The sequence below is a fragment of the Schistocerca nitens genome, chromosome 2, assembly GCF_023898315.1.
Source record: "Schistocerca nitens isolate TAMUIC-IGC-003100 chromosome 2, iqSchNite1.1, whole genome shotgun sequence".
Lineage (NCBI taxonomy): Eukaryota > Metazoa > Arthropoda > Insecta > Orthoptera > Acrididae > Schistocerca > Schistocerca nitens.
This window is the reverse complement of record NC_064615.1, coordinates 626,885,245-626,910,472: the sequence shown is the minus strand read 5'-3', so window position 1 is coordinate 626,910,472 and position 25,228 is coordinate 626,885,245. Positions and strand designations below refer to the sequence as shown.

At 40.7% G+C, this 25,228-nt stretch overlaps 1 protein-coding gene across 4 annotated transcripts in view; it reads left to right on the top strand.

The window, feature by feature from the left end:
• The window catches only part of LOC126236717 (AP-4 complex accessory subunit Tepsin-like), a 131,726-nt gene that overhangs the window by 88,088 nt on the left and 18,410 nt on the right, over positions 1-25,228 (top strand). For 2 of the 4 annotated variants that reach the window (XM_049946238.1, XM_049946239.1), the window contains exons 7-8: positions 1,704-1,817; positions 13,839-14,206. In XM_049946238.1, the coding sequence (XP_049802195.1) occupies positions 1,704-1,817; positions 13,839-14,115 (391 nt within the window). In that variant the 3' untranslated portion in view covers positions 14,116-14,206. Of the gene's footprint in view, positions 1-1,703; positions 1,818-13,838; positions 14,208-25,228 lie in introns of those variants that run through there. The other 2 variants (XM_049946241.1, XM_049946240.1) reach the window with 2 other exon arrangements.

Below are 25,228 nucleotides of genomic sequence, written 5' to 3'. Positions count from 1 at the left end.
CATGGCAGTATTTCAAATAGTCAAAGACAGTGAATAACAAAACAGAAATGAGAAGCTCCTCATGTAGCAAATGGAAAGATACATCAGCATTTTCGTTTTCTCATATAGAAATACAAACCAGCTGCGTACTGTCTAGCAGTGCATTTGGAGAGTGGACAGAGAGTTTATGTCGCAAAAGACACTGCCAGAGAAATTGCAAGCAAACCACCTCAGAATGCAACATTAACAGCTTTTTATCAACTGTGCCAAGTGGATCCATTCACAAAACATTACAATATGTCAGCGTCCCTACTTGTTATACATGGAACACAAGAAGAAAAATCTTTCAATGATGAAAGCAAGGAATTCCAGTAGAAGTATACCCAGGAAACATAAAAACTGGTGCACTAGGCTGACTATACACTGTAGATGAACAATGCTGAATGTTTCTATCACCGGACGTTGCCACATGAAATATGGGGACCAACAAGTTTCACAGATCCCAAGACTGTTGACTGTTACATATGCCAGACGTGCAGAGAAGCATGCCAATGCTTAGGAGTATAGGAAAATGACAATCACTGAGAACTAAAACTACAAGAAGCCTCACTCACAGACTCAGCTGAAAAGTGAGAGACTTATTCGCTGTAATTCTGACAACATGTAACCCATCGAATCCAACACAGCTATGGGACTCCTTCAAAGAGTGTATGAGTGACAACATACTGTATCAAATATGACAAGCTTATCCTGACATGACTATTGAAATCAATAACGACATCTTCAGTGAAACACTCAGTCACCCAGAAGACAAATGTTTAGCAATAAACAACCAGACCTTAGTACAACTTGGGATGCAAGCACCATGAAATGATGCTGTCAGTGTGCTAATCTTCGAAATTACCAAGGAAAATAGCTCCATCATCAACGAACTGCTTCAATACATTTCTCACAACAAACCACTCCTCAGTGACAATCAAAAGGAAATTTATGACATTATGATGGACCTGATCAACAACAACACTAGTGGAATTATGTACTTGGATGCACTAGGTGACACCGGGAAAATGTTTCTAATAAATCTATTGCTGGCAAAATACATAATAAACAATACTGACATTATCCGGCATTACAACCACACTTATAGGACGACGAACTGCCCGCTGCACCTGACAATTACCATTGAAATAGCCAAAGAACAATTTGCAATATGTAAAAGCTCTAGGGAATCTGTATGGGGTGAACTTCTAAACAAGGCTAAAATTATCTTCTGGGATGAATGCACAATGGCACATAAAAAATTGCTCAAAGCCATTGATAGAACATTACAAGACTTACGAAGAAACTCTGAAGTGATGGGAGGAGCTCTACTCATGTTGTCAGGAGATTTTTGATTAACACAGTTATCCCCAAGTAAACACCAGCAGACGAGATCAATGCATGCTTAAAAAATAGCATCCCTGGCCACACATACAAATACTGCCAGTACAGCAAGTCTCATACTTGTGTTTCTTATTTGTTTTGTGCAGAACATCCATTCCAGTTTTACCCCCTCACAATATCTCATCCAGTAATTCCTAGCATCCATTTCAAAAGTCTCTTGCAAACTGTTACAATGTTATCTTTCCACTTTCACCCTTTTATCCATTTATATTAATTTTTCACTGAAGTAATATTTTTTAGGATGGAAATACTTTTTTTACAAAATTATTACTTATTTACAGGATAGAATCACAAGAAAATAATGAATTTACTGTAGAAAAGCAGCTTGTAACAGAATATTGTAACGAATTAGGATCATTATATTCAGTGCGCAAACTCAATGATTTATGCAAGAGGTAAGTCATATTTCTTTATCTATTAGAGTAATCACCATGTGTTTAAGTTTTACAATAACAGCAGTATTAGAGTAATCACCATGCGTTTAAGTTTTACAATAACAGCAGCTATAATATGGACAAAAATTTAAATCATTTTTTTGACTGTTTTGCATGTATTTATTGTCAGTCATCCACTGTTATGAATGATTGATTGAAACATAAAATAAATACAAAATCATGTACAGGGTGACATTTATTGAACTATATGAAAAAAAACATAAATTAGTTACAAACTACAGCATGCACACGCTTTATTCAACATGTAAGTGTTGCTAGAGGTATTTGGATTTACGTTATGACATGTTCTATATGCTTGCCATCATTGGCAATGATGTGGTGCAGACAAATAGTAAAATTCTGCATGACCCACTGAAGTGTTGGAACATCAGTGCTGTCTATGACATTCCTAGTAGTTGTTTCCAGCTCAGCAATGGTTTTGGGGTTATTGCTGTGTACCTTGTCTTTAATATAGTCCCAAAAACAGAATCACATGTGTTCAGATCAGGAGAATACAGCAGCCAATCAAGGCATGTGCCAGTGACCTCTTTGTACTCCAGAGCCAAAATGTGGTACCAAAAGTGCTCCTCCAGGACATCAAACTCTCTCCTGCTTTGATGGAGTCTAGCTCCATCTTGCATGAACCACATCTTGTCAAAATCAGGATAATTGGGATGAAATCATCTTCCAAAACCTTCACACACCATTCTATAGTTGCCATGACATCAACGAATATCATATCGTTTATTCTGTGACTGGGAATTGCACACCACACAGGCACCAGTAGAGGGTGAAGAAGACTTCTCAATTGAGGAATGCGGATTCTCAGTCCCCCCAAATATGCCAATTTTGCTTATTGACGAACCCGTCCAAATGAAAGTGGGCTTCGTCACTAAACCAAGTCAAACCAAATGATACTAATTCCCATCCTGGCCCACGGCCAACCATGCAGTTTGAACGTCCTAACGCAAACTGTTCAGAAGTTATGATGATTTTATTTCATATAGTTCAATAATTGTCACCCTGTATTATGTGGCAGGTTTATTTTTTAAAAAGAACTTACAATTTTGTCATTATTAAAGATAACTAAAATGAGATCAGTAAGTTGGAGCATGTGGAAGTTCTCACAGAACAGCAAACTTTTAATAGCAGCCACTAAGCTGTAAAACATTGCATAATGTGAATATAATAGCCCAGGGGCCTCTAGCCACTGTGTTAAATGGTGCAAAACAATTGATAATGTTTTCACCGTGAATATTTTAAATTAACTTCAGAGTGAAACCAATCGATAGAAGGGCTACTGTGCAACAATTGGTGCTGGACAACAGGAACATCTGGTGAAGGTTGAAGAATCTTACCATCCATATCACCTCAAAATGGGGTACAGAACTCACTATCACCACACATGTGCTCACTGCCAGTGTCAGGACATGGAGATTAGTGTGCGTGCAGGAACACCACAATTGGTTGCAGTACATGTGGATGCAGGCCCGTGATAGGCTATGAGTATGTTGCCAAGAGAGCATTATCAGGCAGGTAGTGGAGGTGTCCTCATCTGGGAGATATTTATATGCGATGAAATGGAACTCCTGATACATCTGCAAGCATCTCTCACACGCAAACAATACAGGAACATGTTTTATGCTTATACGCATCTAATTTTATATTCAAGACTGCTATAAATGGGTTAGTATGTATTCAAAATACTAGCCTTTTCCCTGCATCTTTGCCCAAACATGCATACCTCACGTATATTACATGCAGTTTCTCCTCAACCCCCTCTCAGTTCACCATCTCCTCCCCCCACTTCCTTTGTCCTTGTGTCCTCCCTACTCTCTGTCCTCCTGTACCCCCCTTTCTCTGCCCATCTCCCCTCTCACAGCCTATCTCCTCTTCCTCTCATATCTGTCCATATCCTCCTCCCCCTCTCTGTCTACCCTGGCCTCCTCTCCCTCCCCCTCCCACCCTGCCCTTTTTTCTCTGTGAATGCCTTTTTTTCTTCACCCCAGTGTGATGCAAGTTTTTGCATGTCAGTGGTTTGTGTACATTGTCACCTGTGCCTGGCAGTACAAAAATGTGTGCAATGTGCACAGCTTTAGGTGTGAATGACATTTGTATTGTTACAGTGATGTTGTATTGGTACAGTGATGATAGTGGCTGTAATTTTGATTTTATAGTTGAGAGTGCTTCACAGTTAAAAGCTGTCTGAAGTGTTCCCAACTGTGAGGACTTCCCTTACACTGTATTCATTAGTAGGCTGTCTATCTGTCCACCTCCTCCTCCTCCCCCCCCCCCTCCTCTATCTGCCCACCTCCTCCACCCCCTCTTCTCTCTCTATCCATCTCCTTCTGCCACCCTCTTTGCCTGCCCAGCTCTCCGTCCATCTCTCCACCTCATCCTCATCCTCCAACCTCTGTCCATCCATTTCACCTTCCCCCCCCCCCCCATCTCTCTCTCTCTCTCTCTCTCTCTCTCTCTCTCTCTCTCTCTTTCCATCTCTCATCTCCATTCCCCTATTCCTGCCCATCTCATCCACCCTGTCTCTATGTCTGTCTCATCCTCGCCTCTCTCTGTCCATCTCCTCACCTCCTCCTCCTCCTCCTCCTCCTCCTCCTCCTTCCCCCCATCCACCCTCTCACAGTCAATCTTCTCTCCCCTCTCACTATCCATCTTCTCCTCCTCCCCTCTCTTTGCTTAGTCATGCCCACCTGCAAATGTAGCCCCAGCAATGCATGCCAAGACTACCTGCACAACACACCTGTCATGCAGGGCAGTCACATGACAGTGGATCGAAAAACTTTTCTCCGATATCTTCACAGTCTGTTAGTACCTTATTGTGAGAATGATAAATTGTTACTCAATGATGAAGGTAAGATTGATAGAGCATTTTGGCATTATTATCTTTAGTGTGTAAATAACTCCTTCTGCTTTGTATGCAGTGGTTATTAGAGAGAGGAAGCTAATGTGGAGGGGTATGAAAACGATGTATCATAAAAAAGAGGAGATGGTTATGGTTCAGATAGCGATCTATAAGGAAGGAGATAGGCTGCTAAGGGCTTGTACAGGAACTCAGAGGAGAGAAGGAATAAGACTAAGGGGCACAAACTGTAAACTGATTAATGAAAGAAAGAAAATAAATAGAATGTTAACTACAAGATGTGTGAGAGAGGAGCAAAAAGTGGTCAACAGCAGCCATTAGGTTACTAAAGAGGTTTCGTGTAAAGAAGACAGTGTTCGTATACACAGTCTTGCATGACTTTTTATGAAGGAGTCAGTAATATTTGTGTGTTGTATCACTGCTTACAACTCCTGCACATTTGTTGCTGGATTTACTGGAAGTACTTTTGTTTTATGGAAATAGTTTCTCTATTTTGTGTTTATAGTTTACAGTAAGTTTACTTTCAGGACATTTCTTTTATGAAAATGCATGAATAGCAGAAAATATGTGTGTGGACCCAACATTGTAAGCCATTTAACAAATTTATGAACAGTGCAGATTGTTCACCATTATCACTTAACACTGATCATTGAGAAGGAGCAAACTAAAAATATGGATACAATTTTTTCAGGTTTAAATGTTGAGATGAGCCTGCAGTCAACACCCACTAGTCACCTTTAAACATTAGAAATTGACACATTTCCCAAGTTCATTTATATTATCATACACTTATTCAGCTGTGTATCATCTGCATTTGTGGTCAATGTGTATAATTGCAATATCTGCTGGTTGTCCATTCAATTTCAGAGTCATTGTTATTTCAATTCCCTCACAGGTAACCATTTACACTATTGAACAAGAAAGTAAAATCTATTTACATGAAAGGGCAATATCTACTGGATATCCATTTAGTTTCACAGTCAATGTTTTTTCAGTTCCCCACAGATACTCATTTGCTCTATCGAGCAGTAGACAGTCCAGGTTGGAATGGTTGGAATACCAACAGTTATGGAAAGGATAGATTGCTGTTACACACACACACACACACACACACACACACACACACACACACACACGACTGCTGTATCTGTGGCCGCTCAGTCCAGCGAAAGATAGCAGTGGTGCATAAAGTGGGCTTGCTTCTGTGAAAGTGTGTGTGTATGTATGTGTGTGTGTGTGTGTGTGTGTGTGTGTGTTTCTCTTTTCTGACAAAGGCTTTGACCAGAAACTTAATGTTTATAGTCTTTTTGTTGTGCCTGTCTGCAACTCAAAATGTCATCTTTATGTTTACTCAATTGCATATTCCCCATTCCTGCTCTACCATTTTCTGGTCCAGTATGAAAAACCTATGATCTCCACCCCAAAAATCATTCTCTTCTGTCCATCACATATCAGTGATTCCTAAAATATCTATTTACACCCATTCCACTTCCACCTGTATATTTTCTAATTTTCCAGATTTACTTACAGACCAGTTCACAGTAATGCAGCCATTAAATGTATCCTGTTCATGCATGCAGGTAGTATCACAGTTGTCATTCCAATCTCTTTGATTTCCACCAAATGTAATTACTGGAGGAATTGTTCCTTTTGTTCAGCTTGAAACTTATCTGCATATGAGCCCCAAAAGAGTGTGCCACTGCTGCTTCTTCTGTTGAGTTGCATTGGTGATTTGCTAGGCCCATTTGCCTCTCTATTGCAGTCAACATGGTAAATCTGCCAAGAGGCCCTTATAAAGTACCGGTACTGCCAACTAGGTCAACTGAACAAAGTTTTTAAGATAGTGTTACTACTAGTAACCTCGTTCACCTGATATCGAGCCTTTGGTAGCTGCACTGGCATATGGTGTTGATGATCTTGCTGTTGTGAATGTATCTTACAGAATTATGTGACATGAAATATGCCACAATGTAGTAATGAATTTTAAATTTTTTCACTTTTACTTATAATCAATATTCATGGTCTGATGATTAGATTTGTCACAATTAATAGTCTTCAAGTGTACATACCAGGTTGTCAGTCACTGTAATGGACACTATGTTAAGCATTTATCTTCTGGAAGATTAGCACAATAATTGTTACTATTCAGTCCTGTAATATATAGATTGATGACCCAGTACAGAATGCTTTACATATGTAGTCTCATACAGTAACTTCACAGTTTACTGGCACAGTAGTCTTCTTGGCTTTTATAAAAAAAGGAATGGTAAGTTCCAAATAAATGATAACAACACAGTGGTGTTGATAGTATAGATATTGGGCATTAACTGACTGACTCATTGTCCTGCACATCTTATGTAGACATGTTTGAGATTAAGAAAGAAAATTTGTTGTCGCATTTTAAATATTAACATAAAATTGAGGAGCACACAATTACAATAGGAGGAACAGCGAATCTGTTTTAACTGTGAGCTGTATAACTAGTGAAAAGGCAAATTTATAGGCATCATTTTATGAAAATGATTTCTCTTTACTCAACGGTTCCCAGAGTGTACTAAAAAGTTTCTAGAACATTAAATTTTCCAAATTAACCAATCAACAAACTAACAAGATATTCTAATGAAAGTTGGCAATTATGGAATCAGAAGAATTTTGGAAATAATCAGTATTTAAGATTGGAGCTTTCTGGCACATTTCAGATAGGAAGCTTTTGCAAAAAGTAAAATGTTTGTGGAGAGGAGTAGGATGACAGATTTCAAATGAACTATTTCAATTTAGAAACAAAAAGCTATTTGCTCACTGAAAATTTCACATCCACTTACTTTGTGTGAATCGAAATCCTGGATATTTCTTTAGGAAGAACATATCCAAGTGAACTGACTAATATTATCATCAGTAATTGAGAAACTGTACAGTGAATAATAAAGTTCAGTGAAATAAAGCATGAATAAGAAATTAGCTATTTTGTGTGAATTGTATGTGTGCTGTTAACAAAACTATCAAGTAAAGGAAAAAAATTACATTGATGTCAGGAGTGGTATATCACAACAAGTAGGATAGTCCCACCTGCTATGTTACGTACTCCATCACACACCCTTTATCCTGGCATGTGGCCTGGTTTTCAAAGAGAGAGAGCACAGGTTGGCTGCATCTCAGGAAATCTTTACTGTGATAATGAAAGTGCAGTTCTTTGATCCAAAAAACAGAAAATTATCAGACTTAAATATCCTAAATTCTCAAAAGACTTTATATTGATAGTTAAATTATTGAAGCATACTTTAAAAAATTATTCAGCATTCCTTCTGGTCCTCACTTCTCTAATTTTCCCCTGTATTTTGGCTTGCTTTCATTTTGTACTAAGATTTCTGCCTTGCCTTGTACTGCTGCATCTGATGTAATACTAGAACCTGAACGAGCTTTCTCTTTAGATGTTCGATAGTCACCTTTCCAACAACTTTTCCCCTGTTCTGCATGGAACAATCTCCTGTTTGCAAAAAGCAAGCATCTATTGTCACCTTTGTCTATGCCTGCCTCCACTACGATGTGGTTAATATTCATGAGGGTGGCAAAAATCATGAGACGCTATACAGATGGCAGTAGTATCACATAATAAAGGTATAAAAGTGTAGTCCATTGGCAGAGCTGTCATTTCTCCTCAGGTGGTCACGTGAAAAGGTTTCTGAAGTGATTATGGCTGCTTGTAGGGAATTAACAGACTTTGAATGTGGAATAGTTGGAACTACTCAATATTCCACAATCCACAGTGTTAAGAGTGTGCCGAGAATACCACATTTCAGATTCCACCAATCCTTAGCCCTCACTAACATAGTCCTGCAAAACCATATAAACCAAGCCCAAACCTCCTTGAAATACCTTCTCTCCATCTGTAAAATTCTCTTGCTGTGCAATCCTAAATTCCCGGAACCCATAACACACTTTGAAAATCTTGCCTTCCAGGAACTAGAGCAACATATGCAATGCCACCTCAAAAAACTCTCCACCCTGCTCACTTCCTACTCCCACTTTGGCATACCATTGTTCACCACCTTTACAACAACCTCCAAATCTCCCCTATGTCCCCTCATATCTGACAAACCCTGTCTCGCAGACATACCACGTTTACCCCACCCTCCAACACTCCCTCCCACCACAACACAGAATCCAGAACCTAAACAGACCCGAAACACAGTCATGAACCTTTCCTCCAGAAGCCTTAGTCCCACAGAAATATCTGTCCTTTCCAAAGGCCTCACCTTCTGCCCTACTCCCAAATTTAATCATGCTGGAGTTGTTAAAGACCTTCTGTCCTTCTCCTGGTCGCCACAGTGGAAACTCTTTTCAACACCAACTCTACCAGTCAGACTCAACCAAAGACCAATATTGAACCCTACCTGACTCAGTTTACTTCTCCACCCAACTGTGATCCACTCCCATTGCCCCCAAATCACTCCCTGTTAACTTTCCAGAATTTCTTAACCTAGAATCTAGCCTCACCATCACTCCCCAAATCCCTCAACATGCAAATTAATCTTACATCCGCAAAAAGAACCACAGTCCATCATCGAGAAACTGACCCCAACCTTATGATCCTATCTACGGAAAAGGCTCTACTACTGTTGTTTTGAACCACAAGAATTACCTGATAGAAGGACTCCACCAGCTGTCAGATACTTCCACCTACAAACTTTGTCTCAGTGACCCCATTCCAGAAATCCAGCAGGATCTCCAGATTCTCCTCATAGCCTTAGGCCTATCCCAGAACCTCTCCCCTGAGCCCATTTCTCTGTCACCCCTACCACTTTGTGCACTCCTACCTTCTACATGCTTCCTAAAGTCCATAAACCCGACCACCCAGGATGCCCCATTGTGGCTGGTTACTGTGTCCCCACTAAGAGAATCTCTGCTCTCGTAGACCAACACCTTCAGCCTATTACCTGGAACCTATCCTCCTATATAAAAGATACCAACCATTTCCTCCCACCGATCATCCACAGTTCATGACGCTTTACCGTATGGTGCCGTGCTCGTCAGTGTAGATGTCACCTCCCTGTACACTAACATCCCTAATGCCCATGGCGTTACCACTGTTGAACACTATCTTTCCCAGCGCCCGACGGATTCCAAACCAATAATCTCCTTCCTAGTCGCCATGACTAACTATAGCCTCACCCACAATTACTTCTCCTTTGGAGGCATTACCTACAAACAAATCTGGGGTATGGCTATGGGCACTCACATGACACCATCCTACGCCAACCTATTCATGGGCCATCAGAATCCTAAACCAGTCTCCTGGTTCAGATTCATTGATAACATCTTCGCGATCTGGATCGAGGGTGAGGACATCCTGTCCTCATTCCTCCAGAACTTCAGCAGCTTCTTCTCCATTTACTTTACCTGGACCAACTCAGCCCAACAAACCAATTTCCTAGATGTTGACCTCTACCTTAAAATGGCTATGTCAGTACCTCTGTCCATATCAAACCTACTAACCACATGCAATACCTGCATTTCGACAGATGCCACGCATTCCATACTAAGAAGTCCCTTCCATACATCCTAGCTACCTGTGGTCGTCGCATCTGCAGTGACAAGCAGTACCTCTCCAAATATACCAAGGGTCTCACTGACCTTAATTATTCTCCCAACATTGTACAAAAACAAATCTCCCATGCCTTATCTTTCCAGCCTCCCACAACCTCCCAAAGTCTCACAGTCTGGCCACAGAGGAGCATTACCCTCACAGCTCAGTACCACCCAGGATGAAGCAACCGAATCACATTCTCCGCCAGGGTTCCAACTACCTCTCGTCATGCCCTGCAATGAGAAATATCCTGCCCACTATCCTTCACACCCCTCCCACAGTGGTATTCTGCTGTCTACCAAACCTATACAATATACTTGTCCATCCGTACACAACCCCTGCTCTCAATCCCTTACCTCATGGCTCATATCCCTGTAACAGACCAAGATGCAAGATCCTCCCACCTACTCCAGTCCGGTCACAAACATCACCCGTCCCATCAAAGGCAGGACAACTACTGTGTTGCATCTTATGTGGGCTCAACAACCAATAAGCCGTCTGTCCACATGAATGGCCACTGACAAACTGTGGCCAAGAAACAAGTGGACCACCCTGTTGCTGAGCACACTGCCCAACACATCATCTTTCATTTCAATGACTGCTTCACAGGCTGTGCAATATGGATCCTTCCCACCAACACCAGCTTTCCTGAATTGTGCAGGCGGGAATTCTCCCTGCAACACATCCTACTATGTTCTCATAACCCCTCCTGGCCTCAACTGTCATTAGTCATTTTTCTCATCCATCCAGCCCCTTCCCTGTTCCCATTCCAGCTCTACACAGCTCTCATTCCACCTACACACCTTGTCTTTTTACTTCTCTACTTTTCCACTAACCCCCCCCCCCCCCCCCGCCCCCCCAACCTCTCCCCTGCCTTCTGTCTAACCTCCTGACTGCACCTAGCCGGCCTACTGTCTCTCCACCCCATCCTTGCACACTCCTCACTACTGACCCCACCCCACCCCGCTATCCCTCCCCCTCCCCACCCCAGCCTCCTACTTACCCTCGCACAGTTGCCACTCCCATCATGCTATGCCTATCTGCAACTCAACATCTCTGCTACATAGTGAGTAGCAGCTTTCCTTTTCATAAGCTGTATAAATGGTACTTAGATCAGAGGTGGTTGCATTAAAGGAAAAGATCCACATGTTTCTGATAGCTGCTGACATCCTTCGCCTTTAGCCATTATGTACCAATGGATGGGTGTTGCAATATAGGACTTATTAATAAAACAATGGGAAATCCAGGATGGAGTAATGACAGTTTTGTGAAACGAATAGATTGCTACTCACCATATAGTGGAGACATTGAGTCGCAGACAGGCACAACCGAAAGACTACCAAACACATAAGCTTTCGGTCGGGAGGCCTTCTTCTAAAATGAACAACATACACATATTCTGATGGTTAACTTTTGCTGTCTGAAGATTTTAATTGCATCACTCAGTTGACTTCATATTCTTATGCCATAGCATTGAAATATGAGAAATGTGATTACTTTAAGAAGTCAATCAACTGAGATTGGTTCTTCATGTCCATGACCAAACTAAAGTAAGATGTGACAGAGAAAAAGATAAGCAATTGGTGAAGTAGCTGGAAGGAGTGTGTGACAAAATACCAGTCTCCTATAGTGTTGAAATTTTGTGTTGGCAATCTTTTAGTTTGGCCTTGCTGTAAGAAAATCAAATTATGGTGGTGACTGGGGCTAAATTGTTCAAGAATCTGGTACACTAACATGAAAGAAGATTTCTGTTTTGCTTTTTGAAGTCCAAGGAGATATCGTGTATGGAAATTCACTTGGTGATTCGTGTCAGAATGAAATGAAGACTAGGAGTCCAGAATTGTGCCATGTCACTGCTTATTGATTACTTGTCACAGCAGGTGCATTCATGCCAGACGTAAAGGAGAAGAGTAGCCTCCTCCCCCCTTTTTTCTTTCTTTTTTAGTAGTTGTAATAATGATGGATTTCAGAATGAAGACTGAATTTTATGTTTATGAAGATTCTTCAAGCTTTGGAGACAATACATGTGGCTTTAATGAAATACACTAACAGCCGTCGAGGAACAGGGAATTGATTCAACAGATGGTAGCATACTGGAGAATATATATATGTCAGTGTTTCCATTAGACTTCCCCAGGGCTGAGAGAAATTCAGAATTTAAATAGGAGCCAGATAAGGAGGGAGAATACCACCAAATCTATTCTCAGTCATGGAGGATCTCTATACAGGGATACCAAAGAAGGAATATGTGTTAAATAACCACCTTCATTTTGCTTACGACATTATACTGTCAAACATGTTATAGAAGACATTAAAACGGCAAGTTTGAAAAGAAAAAGGCCTGGAAAGAACTATAATAAGATTAAAGTAATGTACAATGAACACATTGACAAGTAAATTATACATGTAAATAGCGAATTCATAGAACTAATTGATGAGTTTTGTACTTAGGGTAGTTGAAGACAATGACCAGATGGACAGCGAAAGAAATATGCAAAAGAACGTACAGAAAGATAGTCTGGTATGCATGTGATAAACTGAATAGGTTAGGTTAGTGTTGTTTTAACGTCTCGTCGACAACGAGGTCATTAGAGACGGAGCGCAAGCTCGGGTTAGGGAAGGATGGGGAAGGAAATCGGCCGTGCCCTTTCAAAGGAACCATCCCGGCATTTGCCTGAAACGATTTAGGGAAATCTCGGAAAACCTAAATCAGGATGGCTGGAGACGGGATTGAACCGTCGTCCTCCCGAATGCGAGTCCAGTGTGCTAACCACTGCGCCACCTCGCTCGGTAAAATAGGGTTTTAAAATTAAGCTTTTAGTGAGTCTGAAAAGAAAAGCTTACAATCAATGTATATTATCATTTCTGACTTGTGGCAGTGAGGCACAGGCTTTTAACTGAAATCCATTCAAAAACTAAGGGTTTTTCAGCAATCAATGGAGAGATGCATGTGGAGATTACTAGGAGAGACAGGAAAACAAAAAATGAGTAAGAGAACAGACTGTTGTAGAAAATGTAACTATGGCTTTAATGAAAATGAGGTGGAGGTGGGAAGGATATGTATATGGACTAATGCATAGTTTGATATGTTATGAAGCAAGTTAGTGCTGGATGGAAAACTGATGATTTATCAGAAATACATCAACTCTCAGTGGCTGCTTGACATCAGAATGTGAGATTACTCTTTTCACCTTTTGGGCTGCTGACATTCCAGTATTTTCTGTTTCACCAAAAAGCTGGAAAGAGGAGTTGGGTATTTTTTGATGGCATGTGAAAAGTCCAGACTGATTTGTTACATTAGTGGCAAACATCACTTGTTCATATCGGTAATCCGTAAGCTCTAATTAACAGCCATTTTGAAATCCCACTCTGTGTTGTGACTGTGTATCCAGTACATTCAACGCAGATTCCAATAGTCTGCAACTTTAAATGCTCTGTAAATAATTTATGAATAAAGGAGACAACTTACCAAATAGTGGAACTGTTGAATGAAAACAAAAATTACTTCTGCTCTTTCCAGATGCTGTGCATTGAACTGTGTGGACGTAATAAGAGCAGCAAGAGATGTCCTGGAAACGTCATTATCTGTCCATAACTACAGTGAAAAGCAAATATTGCCTGCTCTTCTGATTGTCGAATGGTTTTTGAGAACAGATATAGTGCCAATATCGTACTTCACGCAGCTGATTTCACCGAAACTTATTGATATATTGAAGACAGAACCAAAGACTGAGTCAGTAATTAAAAATAAAGCAAAAAAATTAAAGCTAATTATTGAAAAGTTACAGTCAATATAACTATAAAATTACATTTGTTTGAAGGGAACATATTTTTGTGATTCTGCATGGACAGTTCTATTTTTTTGTACCTGAAATGTCAGTGAAATAAATAGCATAGTGGTGGCAAATGTGATAAAATTTTGCAGTGCAGCCTTTTCATTTCTCTAGTAATAAATTCACTCACTTTGTTTAACGCTTTTGTGCACAGGAGTATGAGACAAATTTTGACCCTTTTGCACAAGACTTTTATTTGTTGAACAAATTTATAAAAATTTGGTTAAAAGTTATATGATTACATTAGAATAAAAACATTGGTAGACATTATGATGTATTTCAAAAGAGTCTTTCAAAAACAATGGTGGTACATTATGTGTACCACCACCCTTGAAGTTACATTGCAGTATTGGATGCAGGATCTGTTTTTGCAGAAATAGGGGAACTTGCCACTTGTAACACTTCAAGCAGCTTGGTAGTCATTGAAGCCAGACTTGTTTTTTCCTAAGTAGAGAGATATCTGGCACACACAAACATCAATTCAGTTCTTACCTGCTTTTCCTTAGTGCTGCAATTTTCACATCTTTGTCATGTAGTTCTTTGTGGCTGGTGTGCTGAACTTTCTGTTCTCACAGTTTTGGGCACTTGAGGTTTCTTTTTGCTAATCTCTACTGGATTGCTCAGGTGCCTGCCTCTCTTCCTTGAAGCAACCAGGGTGCTGCTCACAAGACTTCTAGACACTTCCCACTGAAAGTTCTTGATCGTCATTGTTTCAAACTTCAGTTCCTTGTGAAGCACAAAGGCATTCAACACACTTCCATCAGTAAAGTATCAGAAGATACAAGGCCATCATTTCATACTCTTCCTATCAATTTCATATGTTGATTTCCTTTGATAAAATTTATCCACACAGTTCATATTTTCATTGTAATCAATTAACAGTAGTGGGAAAGGCAGCTTTGTCACAGTCCCATCCTTTTCTTTCCGCAGTACTTCTACATTGTTCTTGGGTCATCAAAGCTTGACAACAAATACACTGTTCTTTTGTCCTTCCATTTTACAATACACACCCCAGTTGTATTCACCACATTTCAATTCTTTGTCTTGTTTCAGCTTAGGCAGAATCTTTCGTGATATATTGACAGTCCCACATGCATGTATTTGTTTCCTTTCGAGATCCTCCATCAGTTGTACACTGGTTAAATAACTGTCAAAGCAAACTCTATGATTTTTTCCTTCGAGACCTGTCAGCAGCTCTTTTACTACCCTCTCTCCAAGCATTTTTCCATTGTGTTGCCTATTTTACCTGTATAAATGTCAAATATTTGTGCATAACCAGACTTATCTGCTAACATCCACACATTGTAGCCTCATTTGATTGGTGTTAAAAGAAAAAAAAGAAAAAAAAAGAAAAAAGAAAGATAAGATGACCTGCCTTAGAATTTGATGATCGACTCATCTACACCTACATATTCACTTGGATGATAGACACTTCTGAAATCGTCACCCACCATGGGCAAAAATAGTTGTAAGTTGTTCAGCTTATTATAACCCTCCTTGCCCTGCTTTGGCATGCAGCTGTTGTTAGTTAGATGCAAATGATTAACAGGCATCACTGAACTAATGTAGGTATCATGAGCTCCAGTAATCCCTGTAACTTGCCTGTCGTTTTATGCCCATGAGAATGTTCAAGCCAAGAAAAGTTTCCATCTCCCACATGTTGTGTGTTAGTAAGGTTTCCCATTTTTCTGGTTCTCCTGTTCAGCATAAAATTAGTCTGCATCCCCTGAATTACATCATCAGATATGAACAATTTGAACAAATTATAGGGAGTGGAATCCTCCAAGTCTCTCACATGCACAGCAGGACCAGTTTCTGAGGAAAAGGTAGAGGTTGTCAGGGTTTTTCTGTTTTCCCGCACTGGGGAGGCTGTTTACATGATGTTATGTCCGTGGAAATTACACTTTCATCACGTGCATTCTGTGCTGTACTTGCTGTGGATCAGCAGTTGAACTGGATACAGTTCCACCAGAACAAGTCCCTTGTTTGATTGTGTATTTTCTCAAGTGAATGACTTTCATCTGAAGAGCTTGTTTCAGAAATAAGAATTCCTGAATGTGGTACACAGTAATCTGGGTCGTCACCCCTAAAATCTGCATCTTCATCCGACGAACTCTGACCTGAAGGTATTTCAGCATGGAGTATCTTTCAGTACTTCCATAAAGCGATTCATTATAAACTGAAATGGAAGATAATGCCTCAAATTATATGTATGAACTTCATTTACACTCCTATGCAACTTGATTGCACAAACAATGCATGAAATGTCTAACACTACTCGATATTCAAAGCAATAACTCACCTAGTGGAGGAACGTTGATGCATGGCGGTACATATTCTGGATTCTGAATTATTCACAAAATACTCGTCTTCTATAGAATATATAAGAACTGTGACTTCTACAGTGATTCTGAATGTATAACAACCATTATCGTACCTGTAATAAACAGCTGAATCAACACTGTATCACATAAAGGCGGAAACAATTACACACTCGATTGTACTGGGCAAAAACCAGCAACACCGCGCATGCTGCAGGAAACAACAATTGTCACGGACAAACTGCATGGAGCAATGCTACTTCTGACCTCTCTTTGTCATAGTGGGAACTACCAAATTACACACAGTGGGTGGTTCAGAAAACATACCTTCATGCTGGACGAGTCAAGACTTTACAAATAAGTGGTACAATTTTTGTACCACCATGCATTAAAGCAAGGACGAATAGTGGTACACACATTGTACCACCTATCCTGAAAGAGGTAACCGCCTTTTGTAGCTGAATTTCCAAGAGAGCATTTTGCTTTATATTTTCAAAAGCCTTTTCAGTTGTGTGAAAATAAAATATAATCCAAAGCACCCCAGTCTGGCAAGGATAGTCGAACTGCGAAGAGAGAGTCTGTGTCTGTGTGCGTTTTCTTGTCACTCCCCTAATTTATGTATGTCTGCAGCTATCTTCAGATATAGCTAGTTGATAATGTTTACCTGGTCATTAACTACAATTTTCTTGCCATAATTGCATTTTGGCGATGGTAATCTTACAAAGGAGATGCTAGACCCTGTGATCCCCTAATTCCTGTTTTGTGAATAAATTTTGTTGAGTTTAAAGTCACTAATTTCCCATTAAAAATCTAGGTCAAAAATTATAATTGAGGATCCATTTTGTACCAGATGGAATCATTAACCACTTTGAAAATAAAGAAATTTTATTGGTATGTAGTAGGATTGCAACCTAATATTTTCTGATAAATTGAAGACTTTGTGATTTTGATCCACTGCAGATATACTTAAAGAGGAAAGTCTTGAATAACAACAGAAATTCCTGGATGAAGTAGTACATAAACTGAAGGAAAAGCAGCCATTCACCTCCAGATGACTGATGTGTGGTGCATAGAACACACAACAGAAAACATTATTTACACTAGTTTTCGAGCTGTTGCTCTTTCTCTCACAGAAATACACACATTCACAAACACAACCACCTATACACCCAAATGAACAAATCCATGGCCATGGTGAGGCTGACTGTTGATTATTGATAATAGTAGTTGCTTCCCCCATGAACCATGGACCTTGCCGTTGGTGGGGAGGCTTGCGTGCCTCAGCGATACAGATGGCCATACCGTAGGTGCAACCACAACGGAGGGGTATCTGTTGAGAGGCCAGACAAACATGTGGTTCCTGAAGAGGGGCAGCAGCCTTTTCAGTAGTTGCAGGGGCAACAGTCTGGATGATTGACTGATCTGGCCTTGTAACATTAACCAAAACGGCCTTGCTGTGCTGGTACTGCGAACGGCTGAAAGCAAGGGGAAACTACAGCCGTAATTTTTCCCGAGGACATGCAGCTTTACTGTATGATTAAATGATGATGGCATCCTCTTGGGTAAAATATTCCGGAGGTAAAATAGTCCCCCATTCGGATCTCCGGGCGGGGACTACTCAAGAGGACGTCGTTATCAGGAGAAAGAAAACTGGCATTCTACGGATCGGAGCGTGGAATGTCAGATCCCTTAATCGGGCAGGTAGGTTAGAAAATTTAAAAAGGGAAATGGATAGGTTAAAGTTAGATATAGTGGGAATTAGTGAAGTTCGGTGGCAGGAGGAACAAGACTTTTGGTCAGGTGATTACAGGGTTATAAATACAAAATCAAATAGGGGTAATGCAGGAGTAGGTTTAATAATGAATAAAAAATAGGAGTGCGGGTTAGCTACTACAAACAGCATAGTGAACGCATTATTGTGGCCAAGATAGACACAAAGCCCATGCCTACTACAGTAGTACAAGTTTATATGCCAACTAGCACTGCAGATGATGAGGAAATTGATGAAATGTATGACGAGATAAAAGAAATTATTCAGGTAGTGAAGGGAGACGAAAATTTAATAGTCATGGGTGACTGGAATTCGTCAGTAGGAAAAGGGAGAGAAGGAAACGTAGTAGGTGAATATGGATTGGGGGGAAGAAATGAAAGAGGAAGCCGCCTTGTAGAATTTTGCACAGAGCATAACTTAATCATAGCTAACACTTGGTTCAAGAATCATAGAAGAAGGTTGTATACCTGGAAGAATCCTGGAGATACTAATAGGTATCAGATAGATTATATAATGGTAAGACAGAGATTTAGGAACCAGGTTTTAAATTGTAAGACATTTCCAGGGGCAGATGTGGATTCTGACCACAATCTATTGGTTATGAGCTGCAGATTGAAACTGAAGAAACTGCAAAAAGGTGGGAATTTAAGGAGATGGGACCTGGATAAACTGAAAGAACCAGTGGTTGTAGAGAGTTTCAGGGAGAGCATAAGGGAACAATTGACAGGAATGGGGGAAAGAAATACAGTAGAAGAAGAATGGGTAGCTCTGAGGGATGAAGTAGTGAAGGCAGCAGAGGATCAAGTAGGTAAAAAGACGAGGGCTAATAGAAATCCTTGGGTAACAGAAGATATATTGAATTTAATTGATGAAAGGAGAAAATATAAAAATGCAGTAAATGAAGCAGGCAAAAGGGAATACAAACGTCTCAAAAATGAGATCGACAGGAAGTGCAAAATGGCTAAGCAGGGATGGCTAGAGGACAAATGTAAGGATGTAGAGGCTTATCTCACTAGGGGTAAGATAGATACTGCCTACAGGAAAATTAAAGAGACGTTTGGAGAGAAGAGAACCACTTGTATGAATATCAAGAGCTCAGATGGCAACCCAGTTCTAAGCAAAGAAGGGAAGGCAGAAAGGTGGAAGGAGTATATAGAGGGTTTATACAAGGGTGATGTACTTGAGGACAGTATTATGGAAATGGAAGGGGATGTAGATGAAGATGAAATGGGAGATAAGATACTGCGTGAAGAGTTTGACAGACCACTGAAAGACCTGAGTCGAAACAAGGCCCCGGGAGTAGACAACATTCCATTAGAATTACTGATGGCCTTGGGAGAGCCAGTCATGACAAAACTCTACCATCTGGTGAGCAAGATGTATGAGACAGGCGAAATACCCACAGACTTCAAGAAGAATATAATAATTCCAATCCCAAAGAAAGCAGGTGTTGACAGATGTGAAAATTACCGAACTATCAGTTTAATAAGTCACAGCTGCAAAATACTAACGCGAATTCTTTACAGACAAATGGAAAAACTGGTAGAAGCGGACCTCGGGGAAGATCAGTTTGGATTCCGTAGAAATGTTGGAACACGTGAGGCAATACTAACCTTACGACTTATCTTAGAAGAAAGATTAAGAAAAGGCAAACCTACGTTTCTAGCATTTGTAGACTTAGAGAAAGCTTTTGACAACGTTAACTGGAATACTCTCTTTCAAATTCTGAAGGTGGCAGGGGTAAAATACAGAGAGCGAAAGACTATTTACAATTTGTACAGAAACCAGATGGCAGTTATAAGAGTCGAGGGGCATGAAAGGGAAGCAGTGGTTGGGAAAGGAGTGAGACAGGGTTGTAGCCTCTCCCCGATGTTATTCAATCTGTATATTGAGCAAGCAGTAAAGGAAACAAAAGAAAAATTCGGAGTAGGTATTAAAATTCATGGAGAAGAAGTAAAAACTTTGAGGTTTGCCGATGACATTGTAATTCTGTCAGAGACAGCAAAGGACTTGGAAGAGCAGTTGAACGGAATGGACAGTGTCTTGAAAGGAGGATATAAGATGAACATCAACAAAAGCAAAACGAGGATAATGGAATGTAGTCAAATTAAATCGGGTGATGCTGAGGGGATTAGATTAGGAAATGAGACACTTAAAGTAGTAAAGGAGTTTTGCTATTTAGGGAGTAAAATAACTGATGATGGTCGAAGTAGAGAGGATATAAAATGTAGACTGGCAATGGCAAGGAAAGCGTTTCTGAAGAAGAGAAATTTGTTAACATCGAGTATAGATTTAAGTGTCAGGAAGTCGTTTCTGAAAGTATTTGTATGGAGTGTAGCCATGTATGGAAGTGAAACATGGACGATAACCAGTTTGGACAAGAAGAGAATAGAAGCTTTCGAAATGTGGTGCTACAGAAGAATGCTGAAGATAAGGTGGGTAGATCATGTAACTAATGAGGAGGTATTGAATAGGATTGGGGAGAAGAGAAGTTTGTGGCACAACTTGACTAGAAGAAGGGATCGGTTGGTAGGACATGTTTTGAGGCATCAAGGGATCACAAATTTAGCATTGGAGGGCAGCGTGGAGGGTAAAAATCGTAGAGGGAGACCAAGAGATCAATACACTAAGCAGATTCAGAAGGATGTAGGTTGCAGTAGGTACTGGGAGATGAAGAAGCTTGCACAGGATAGAGTAGCATGGAGAGCTGCATCAAACCAGTCTCAGGACTGAAGACCACAACAACAACATAGTTGCTTAGGCAGATGGAGTTTAGGAGGGGGTATCGGGATAGTTTGTAGTGTGAGACAGGTCTTTTGACAGATGACTCAGCAGCTGAACAATAAGACGAAAGGAGTTAAGAGGCAAGAGCAAGTGACAGGCAGAGAGAAGCAGAGGGCACAAAGGGAGAGGAAGGTGGAGATAAGGAGTGAGGCAGACCACATTGTAAGGGGAGGAGGGGGGGGGTGAGAGAAGGCAGTATACACTCTAGACGGGAAAGGTGTGGTGTCTACAGAATAGAGAAGGGGAAAGGTACGATGAAGCAATGTGAAACAGGTTAGCAGAAATTTAGACCAAGAGAATTGCAAGAGTGCAGAATACAATGTAGAGACAGTTTTCATCTATGTAGTTCACCGAAACTAGTGCTGAAAGGAATTATAAATATAGCTCACTTTTTAAAGTAGCTGTTGAAGTCATTTGTGTTGTGATGCACAGCATATTCGCCAATTGGATGCTGAAGTCTGTGATTTTCCACAGTTTGGCAGTGGCCATTCATGTGTGTAGACAGTTGGTTACTTATACTGACATGGAATGCTCTGTTTTCACACGTGGAGGTAAAAAATATATGTGCCTGGACTGTGATAGGAGGCAGTGGATGAATGTATGAGACCAGTCTTGCCACCTGGGCAGATCACAAGGAATTTCCCCATAGGGTGTAGGACTGAGAGCAGATTGCTATCAGGATGGACAAGGGTATTCTGTAAGTTGGATGGGCCACGGATCACAACTTTGGGTGATATGGGTAGGATATCCCTCACATCAGGGCACAATAATAAATAGTTGAAGCCCTAATGAAGGATGTGGTTGAGTTTTCCAAGGCCAGGGTAATACTAACTGGAGGAGATGGCATGGAAGATCTGTTAATGGATGAGATGGACAGGATACTGTCATGTCAATAAAGGCTCTGACAAGATTATCAGTATATTTAGACAACTGCTTTTCACTGCAGATGTGGCATCTACAGGTGGTGAGGCTATAAGGAGGAGACCTTCTGACATGGAAATGGCGACAGCAGTCAAAATAGAGGTAGTGTTGTTGGTTGGTGCATTTTATATGAACTGGCGTATTTATGAAGCCATCTGAGAGGTGAGTATCAACATCTAGAAAGGTAGCTTGTGGACTTGAGAAGAATCAGATGAAGGCTATTTGGGAGTACGTTTTGAGGTCATGGAGGAAAGGGCAAAGGCTGTCCCTGCCATCAGTCCAGATCATGAAAATGTAATCATTGTATCTGAACGTGACAAGGGCCCATAAATAAGTTGGCATTGGATAGTGCCAGGCGAGTACTCATGGCAGTACTATGGACTTGTTTATAGTTTTGGCTTTCGAAAGCAAAATAATTTAGGGCCAGAATGTGGTTGACTAGAAGGATTAGGAAGGTAATGTTGGGTTTGGTATCATGAGACAGTCTTCCACACCAGCAAGGCTTTGGGCACGCGAGATGTTGGTGTATAAGGACGTTGCATCCACAGGGACCAACAAGGAGTCTGGTGGTAATCGCACAAGAACTGTGGAAATGTGCGAAGGAAGTGTCAGTGTAATGCCAGGGGTACTTGCATGGCACCAATTTATTTATGGGCCATCTGGAGGCATGCTTCCTATCCATTCACCACCTGAAACACCATGTCTGGTTGAGATTCACTGACGACATTTTCATGCTCTGGACTCATGGCAAAACTTCAGTACTTGCTGCCAAATCTGTTTCACCTTGTCCTTCTCAACTTAACATGCCACCTTCCTAGATGTGGATCTCCACCTCTTCATAAATAAGTCTGTTCATATCAAGCATGCCAACCACCAACAGTACCCTCACTTTGACAACTGTCACAAGTTCCATGTCAGAAAGTCTCTTCCTTACAGCCTCGCTACCCATGGATGCCACATCTGCAGTGTAAAACAAGATTTGTTGAAATACACCAATAACTTTATTAGAGCCTTTGTGACAGACAGTATCCTAACCAGCTCATCTGTAAATAGATCTTCCATGCCATCTTCTCCTCTGACACCAGTAAACCTGCAGCCACTGACCAGCAGCTGGTATCAGCCTGGCTTGAAAAGCTCAACTACATCCTTATTAGGGCTTCCACTACCTCTTGTCATGCCTTGAGATGAGGGATATCCTATCAAAAAGCCTCCCCAAATTTCCCAAAATAATGATCTAGCACCAATCCAATCTATAGAATATCTTTGTCCATCCGTATTCCAATCCTGCTCCCAATGGGTCACTCTCTTAGGGTCAACCAATGTGCAAAATTGACCGAATCAGTTAACCACCTCTTACTGAAGTTCAGTCACAGGTATTTCCTACACTATAAAGACAGGACCCATGTGAAAGCAGCCATGTTATATACCGGCTATGATGTAATTGCAGACAACTTCATAGATGGGGCAACCAGAGCTATGAATATTCATCTTGGGTATTAATAATCACTTGAGTTGTATTTGGTCCTTTATTACTGTACTACTACTGGTTTCGTAGCATTAAAAAAATAGAGTGGAACAGCTTAGAATCTTTTTCAACATTAGTTGTCTGTCAAAACAAAACACTGATTAAAAACTGCCAGATCCCAATATAGTGGATGGATACAAAACAAATTATATGAGGGTTGAATGAAAAGTAATGCCTCCACCTTCGTTCATTGGGTTTGGATGGGAATATTTTAATATTTCAAACACGGAAATAATCCTTAGAATGTGATCTTTAATAACCAATATCCACTTTTCCACATACGTATCCACTTTTGGAAACATTTCTGCCAACGATGAACAAGTTTTCTGAAACCGTCACGGAAGAAGTCAACACACTATTTCCGCAACCAGTGTCACAGTTCTCTCAGTGTCTTCATCAGAAGTATAATGATGTCCCTGCAGATCGTTTTTCATTACCAGGAACAGATGGAAGTCAGATGGTGCTAAATACGGACAGTTTGGAGGAAGCCGTACGTCTGTGCGCTTTCATTTCAGGAGTCAGCATCCAGGGCACCCATCGTGCACAGATCTTCCGATAGCCAAGAAAAGCAATAATGTGACCCACATGTTCTTGTGAAATGCCAATTGTGCTTGCAATTTCTATATGAGTGATACAACGATTGACCTGAATCAGTTGTCAACATTTTGCTTGTGAAACTCGGTGGTTGTTGTCACAGGACGTCCAACTCTTTGTTTGTCACACAGGTCAGATGTTCCCACCTCAACATCTTTAAACTTACTCGCCCAATGACTCACAGTACTCACATCAAAACAATCACCATAAACTGCTTTCATTCTCTGATGAATCTCCTTTGAGGTGACACCTTCTGCTGTCAAGAATTCAATGACTGCACAGTGCTTAAATCATATTGACCTACCATCTGCACAGGGTTCCATACTTTACACTGTAACAACATAACTGTTCAGTGGTAAAGCTTTCCACCAGTGGGAGCTATAGAAAAGAGGCTACGGAACAAGCCAGTACCTGCCGCATACCAATGCTGCCAACTGTTGAAGATTTATGAAGGTGTAGGCATTACTTTTCAGTGAACCCTCGTATCATAGTGATCGTTTCTCCTATCTATATGGAACAGCATCTCCTGTATGTGGTTCATATAGATCGGAGAAACGATCACTATGATATGATTTGTTTTGGACCTATCCACTATATAGGAATCTGGCATTTTTAATCCAGGACATACCGTCTTTCAACAAATGTTAGGAAAAAAGATTCTGAGCTTTTCCGTTCTAATGTTTTAATCTTATGTCACTTGAAGATATGGCTTTTACCGCCACGAGTCCAGTAGTGGTACAGTAATGAATACAGCTGGAGTGGTTATTAATACTCAGTATAATGTAATTATCTTGCAGTACTTTATACGGGCATTACAAGTAATCAACTGTTTCCTCACATGAATGGCTGTCGCTAAACTGTGGCAAATCATAGATTTCACCATCCAGTTCCATGAACATGTTTTCTAGCACATCACAGATGACTTCAGCAGCTGTTTCATCACCAAAGCCGTTTGGCTACTTCCTTCCAGCACTAGTTTCTCTGGCCTACACATATGGGACCCTTTCCTCCAGCACACCCTGTGCTGTTGGCATTCCCTCTGGCCTACATCTCCACTAACCTGTTTTCCACTGCCTTGTCTTACCTTTTCTCCGCTCTCTTCTGTTCACACTATTCCTTCTCCATCCAGATCATGTACTACCTTCTCCTCCTCCCCCCCCC